At 43.8% G+C, this 6,000-nt stretch overlaps 1 protein-coding gene across 1 annotated transcript in view; it reads right to left on the minus strand.

The window, feature by feature from the left end:
* Positions 1-870: 870 nt before the first annotated feature.
* Positions 871-6,000, minus strand: part of elapor2a (endosome-lysosome associated apoptosis and autophagy regulator family member 2a) — a 12,615-nt gene continuing 7,485 nt past the window's right edge. The window contains exons 12-22 of the mRNA XM_077596925.1: positions 5,862-5,964; positions 5,328-5,465; positions 5,001-5,264; positions 4,704-4,877; positions 4,441-4,627; positions 4,265-4,361; positions 3,533-3,634; positions 3,340-3,466; positions 3,086-3,264; positions 1,396-1,567; positions 871-1,324 (exon numbers count right to left, since the gene is read on the minus strand). Of these exons, the coding sequence (XP_077453051.1) occupies positions 1,259-1,324; positions 1,396-1,567; positions 3,086-3,264; positions 3,340-3,466; positions 3,533-3,634; positions 4,265-4,361; positions 4,441-4,627; positions 4,704-4,877; positions 5,001-5,264; positions 5,328-5,465; positions 5,862-5,964 (1,609 nt within the window). The 3' untranslated portion in view covers positions 871-1,258. The remainder of the gene's footprint in view (positions 1,325-1,395; positions 1,568-3,085; positions 3,265-3,339; positions 3,467-3,532; positions 3,635-4,264; positions 4,362-4,440; positions 4,628-4,703; positions 4,878-5,000; positions 5,265-5,327; positions 5,466-5,861; positions 5,965-6,000) is intronic.

Genomic DNA, 6,000 nt, shown 5'->3' on the forward strand with positions numbered 1-6,000 from the left:
AAGCCCTCACCAGCTCTTTACCCTCCCACACTCACACGCACGCACACAGGGGCTCTATTGAGAGCGTACGTTAGAAGATGCCAGTGCAGCTGGCGCTAATCTGTTTCCTAAGTGAGGCCACTCCAATTAAAAGAGTTGCCGGCGGGCTCGCTTCCTGGCAACAAAGTACCCTCACCCATTTGAGACATTACCATACCTTAACGAAAAAAAGAGGTGATTGGGTTTAAGTGATAAATTTGAATAATGAAACGGCAGTACCCATCCAGCGATTTACATAGAATACTAAAGAACCGTAAAAAATATTTCCAGTGTTTTAACGTACTAAAAATAAGTACTCAAGCACAACAAATTGAGCAATGACTTAATAGTGTATACATCATGGAGGTCAAACATGCAGCCCGTGGGTCAAAAGTGGCCCGCTAGGAGGTACGATCGAAACTTCAAAATCCTCATAAACCAACAGGAGGCTCAAAAATCAGCAGGAACCGAGAAATGAACAAAAAGCATCCTAGAAAGTCACTCAAAAAATCAATAGAAAATGATCCAAAAGGTACCTGTGAGTACCCTAAAAAAGAAGTGACGCAAAATAAACTCATTGCCTGCCTGGTTCTTCTATATACGTGTTTAACATACAAATTTAGTGGCAAACAGTGTGCTGCTATCTAGTGGCCTGCAGTGGTTGTACACCCTAAATTTAAAAAAAAAACTGCAAAACAGAAAGTACTATACGTACTACCCAAAAAATCATTCTACTACCCAACATAATCTAATTTACAGGATGCCGACTTACACACCAAATGGTGGTCAACAGCGGCGAAAGATTTGAAGACTAGACCTTTGAATAAATAAATAAAAAGCAACCAACCCAGGTCCACTTCTACATAAATAAGTCATAATTTATTTGAAGAACACAACCTCAACATATCCACTTTCACACAGCGCAAATGTTGCTGCACAACAGTTAAAGCATAAAACAATAACACGGATGTCAAGTGTTTGCAGGCAAGGTGGGGTAGGGGGGCGGCGTCAGCACAAAAAAACAAAAACACCCATCTCTGAACAAAAAAACTGAATAAAAATAGAGAAAAAACCCAAAATGACATAGCTTCCCGACTTACCCTGAGCTCTTACCCGCTTGAAGGCCACCGTGTGTGCGAGTGTGTAAATGTATGACCAGCTAAGCTGATAAGGGTGGGTGACTGGTTTAAAGGGGTCTTCACCGATGGACAAACTCCTGAGGGTTGATTTCACAGTTGCTTTAACTCCACACCAAGGCTTTGGAATGAGAGTTTAGCTGCATGTTTTCATAGTTCTCCCCGTTTTTCTGCATTAAGGTAAAAAAAAAATATTTCTGAGTATTTCAAGTATTTTAGCTAAATCCTAGCTGACGCTCACCTTGGATGCTATGGCTTTCAGTTTTCCGAGCAGCGAAGGTTTGGAGTAGACCACTTCGTCGTCCATGTCGCCCTCGTTTTCTCCCTCCATGACGGCACAGCTGTCGGCACCCGGCAGCTCGCACTCCTTGCTGTTAGCGGATATGACCAGCCGCGAGTACTTGTACTCTAACCTGCCATACAAATGGAAAATTATAGTACAGACACTCCCCTACTTACGAACGAGTTAGGTTCCGAGCGATTGTTCATAAGTTGAATTTGTTTGCAAGTTGATTTGGTGCTATATTTTGTATTATAATTTATGTTTAAGGCCTATATAAGTATATTGAAGGTTTATATAAGTGCATTGGTATGTTTAAGGCTTGTATAAGTAACACGCATTGGTTTGTACTGAAAAAAACATTTAATAAAATGGAGAGAATATGCACAGTACTGTATATAGAGAGAGATTTATGTATTAGAAACTGGCCGAAAGAAGCGATCCAACGACGATTGCACAGTTCCCTTTTTTTTTTTTTACATCATAAATGATGCGGTAGCACTGTATGGCATCATTCAATTGATTTGCAAACTTTGTGCAACATTCAATATTTGGGTCCTGCTGCTCGATCTTTCTGTTAATAAATGCTACTGACGGTCGAACGATTCAATGCCCGTGAAACGCTCACCACTCTCACGCGGATCAAGCTTCTTATTATTGCCACTCGTTTCAAATGAAATGGCTTGCCTCTTCCTTGCAACTCCCTCAATAGAAGCCTTTAGCTTTTTACCAACCATATTGAATAATGGATGCATGAGATATTTAATGATACAAATGAAAAAGGTTCTTTGCACACTGGAGATACATTCACGCACTTCCGCATTGCAACGAAGAAGAAGGTAGATGCTGGGTGAGCTGAGCTCTCACAGCGCCAGGCGTCGGTATTAGCGGCGGAAAGAAGTACTACTCTGAAAAAGGCGCGAAATACAAAATTGGACTTACGAACATTTTTCGACTTAAACGCAATTTGCAGACATGCTCGTATGTACCGTTGTTCGTAAGTTGAATGTTCGTAAGTAGGGGAGCGTCTGTATTGTTAATAAATAGCTGAAATATAGCATTCCGATTTTTTGTTTAATTACAGTCGTACCTCTACATATGAGCAGCTCTACCTACGAAATGCTCGAGATACGAGTAAAATTTCAAGCAAATAATTCGCTCTAGCTACGAGAAAAATTTCGAGATGCGAGAAAGCCAGGTGGCCATGACATGAGAGGCTGTTTATCATTGTAGCGCACTGTCTTTTTTTGTCGCATCTCTTTCGTGTATAACAGATATCTACGAGCACTGAACGATTTCTTCACACGAGTTTATCCTACACATGGACCAGAAAACGCACAACGCGCATGCGCGGGCAAAAAGAGGGCTTTCTGGGTAATGAAGTATACTCGAGCACACAACACCGATAGCCAATGGCACCCTTTCAGAATAAAACTTCATTACCCACAATCAATACGTGGGTAGGCTGTTGCATTTCCTGTTATTCCTTCCTTCCTTAGCCTGTTAGCTCCCGCGATCGCTCATGTTTGAGTGTGTCTGTATATATTAATCCAAGTTAATTTAAATTAGTTAGTTCGGTTACGAGTGCGTTGCCGTGGAAGTCTTGGAGCTATGCAAAGAAAAACTGTAGGTTTTAAAAATAAATAAATACCGCTTGTTCTTCTTCCAGAAGTAGCAGGTGAGCGAGACAAGCAGCACGGCGGTGAAGGCGCCCAATCCCACACCTAGCCGTACCCAAAATTCCATCCCTTCGCAGGGCATTGTCTCCTTTTGGGGCAAGCTTACGCCCCCTATGCAGACCTTTGGCTCGGTCCACACGTACAAGACTTCCTGAAAACAAACTTGTGTCCCTGAGTGCAAAACAAAAGAGAACAAGTAAGAAAAGTCTGCATGGGTTCAACAAACCACTTGTCTTGCTTTGCAAGCTCCTTCTATGCGGTGGTAGTCTCTCTCGGTGCAGGTGGGACACGCGCCGGAGCTCTCCCATAGGAAATGAAACGTACACCCATCGCATGTTCCAGCGGGACAAGAACTGCCACAAACACGGCAGAAGATTTGAGGTCAAGGAGGTAAACGGCCACGGCGACGCGGTTGGTACCTGGGTACGGAAAGTTTTCCGTTGGCGCTTTTTCCAGGATCGCAACGCACCGAGACCACTGTGCTACGTCCCGATTCGCAAGAGGCGGTGGGCTCTAACGACCTGGGGGAACGCACGTTAATAGGGGACTGATTGAATAACAATGATAATGCGAGACGTCCAAACCATTTTGACAAGTAGGGGAGAAAGGGGGGAGAAAAAAAATAAAACAATAAAAATAAATAAACTTTGCACCGCTGCCGGTTTCCTTACCTTTACGTCATCGGTTTCTAATATACAGGCAAACCGTTACACAAATCATTTTTATTGCCCATTTTCAATAGCTGTGGAGCCTTGATCATTGAATACTCTAACAAGATTCAGTCATTTAATTACTGTGTAAAAACTCATAATAGTGAATCTTGTAAGTGTTAGTAGCGGCTATAATCAGAATGTATTCCATTTTAATTAGGTCTTTTATTTTTGTGAACATGTTATTGATTTAGAACTTTATGAATTCATTAAAAATGGAGGGAAATAATGATTTAGAATTTTAACAAATTACAACCAAACCAATAGTTTGGTGCGGTGTTATGTATTTTCGTTCATTCACAATTTTATGCAACAAACATGTTTATCTATTCACCATAAAGCAGACTATACGGAGGGAACAATTGTTCTTAGCCCTCCCAGTCAGAATGGATTGGACTTCTTAAGTCATCACAATTATTTAAGAGCAGAAATGTGGCTTACCTGAAGAAGAAGTTGACATCTGGCACTTTCCTGGAGGTGCCAGGAAACAGCTCCGGTTTTACCCGTACGCCAGAGAGTGTCGTCTCAACCGTCGCGCCTGTTCAACACCGCGTCGGGTTTCAGCGCACACGTCGTCTCCGGCCGTGTCAAATGACATTTTGAACACGACAGCTCACCGAGGAAGGTGTCGGCAAGGTTAATGGACTGCGAGGTGAGGGCCGTGTTGAAGCCCCGTCCGCTAGCTGGGATTACGGTCGATTGGCAGACGAAAGTCTTGACGGCGGCCGCCCCCTCGCTACGCTCGCCGGTAGAATCGCCCACTGACAAGTCGGTCACGTTGTCTTCGCACGACGCCAGCCGATCCTTCACAAAGGGGAACGTAGAGGATATTAAATCTGATTTAATTTTATTTTTTATTTTAAACATGACACTTCCTCACCTGTCCTCCACACAAGCTGATGTTAAACTGGTGGAAGTACTTGGTTCCTTTGGACGTGAAACTCGGCCCGTTCATCAGCGTTCCCACTGAACCCAGTGGGGTGAAGTCAAAGGTCACGGTGACGTTGCCGTCCGAGTGCGTGAAGTGACAGTCGCTGTAGCATAAGCGGTGGTCCTACAATGGTAATAATAAATATTCACAATTTATCAACTAAAGGAGAAAAAAAATCTTTAGGTTAATAATATCTGGAGGCATTCATCATGGTTAAATTGTGGAGTCATCCTATTCCCGACCAACCTTGCTACTCTGGCTGCCAGGTCCACAAGGCTTGCAGGCGTCCGGTCCCGGCGTAGATTGCGAGACGAGGTAGGTGTTGGGTGGGCACTCGGTGCAGCGGCTGCTCTGCGGTTCGATGTAGTGACCCGCCGGGCACGGCATGCACCCAGAACCGGACGGCTGAGAGCTGAGGGCGCAGGCCCGGCATTCCGACGACACCCCGTCCAGGGCGTTGCTCACGACGATGGAGTAGATGCGTGCCACGTCGTTGATGTAGCGACGGATCTATGAAACGGTTAAAGGTGCGCGTTGGGCTGCTGAAAATGGGCGGAAGAATGTCCGACATACCTCGCTGGGTTGATTGGTCCTCTGGAAAGCCCACGTGTATGAAACGGAGGCATTGGTGGTCATGATGTGTGTGAAGGTCTGCCTTGTCTTGCTCCTCTCCCATGACTCTACCACTGTGGTGCTTCTCCGGTTCACATCCTATATACAGGGAAAACATTTTAATGAGTCAATTTTGGCTTGAAAATTGACTTTATGAATTAATACCATGTTTGTTTCTTATTGCAGGTTTTTTTTTAAATATATTTTTTTAATACTTTTGAGTTGACTGAATAAAAATGTATACAATCTCACTTTGTTCATACCAATATGTATTTTTCTTTGTTTGTGTATCCGTTTTTTTTTCCTTTTGTCTGCACTTCCTTTCTTTTCCCACTTGGATTTTCCTGCCTGCTGCTTTCTCATAATATATCAAACAATATGAACAACTCCCACACAGCACATTAAAACTGTTCTGGTCACTCAGATTCACATTCTGCATGTCTAAACAGCTGGACAAGACTGCTTTAAAAGAAAAAAATCCGGGCTTTCTCTCACCATCATAAAGTAGAATTCACAGTCGCCGGTGCACACGGTCTCAAACTCGAAGGTAATCCGACCAAACTCTGTACCCGGGTGACCGGATATTGACGTCGGGAGCCTGGTCAAAGACGAAGGAAGGGCGGCGTAAGACGAG

The sequence above is a fragment of the Stigmatopora argus genome, chromosome 3 (assembly GCF_051989625.1).
Source record: "Stigmatopora argus isolate UIUO_Sarg chromosome 3, RoL_Sarg_1.0, whole genome shotgun sequence".
Classification (NCBI taxonomy): domain Eukaryota; kingdom Metazoa; phylum Chordata; class Actinopteri; order Syngnathiformes; family Syngnathidae; genus Stigmatopora; species Stigmatopora argus.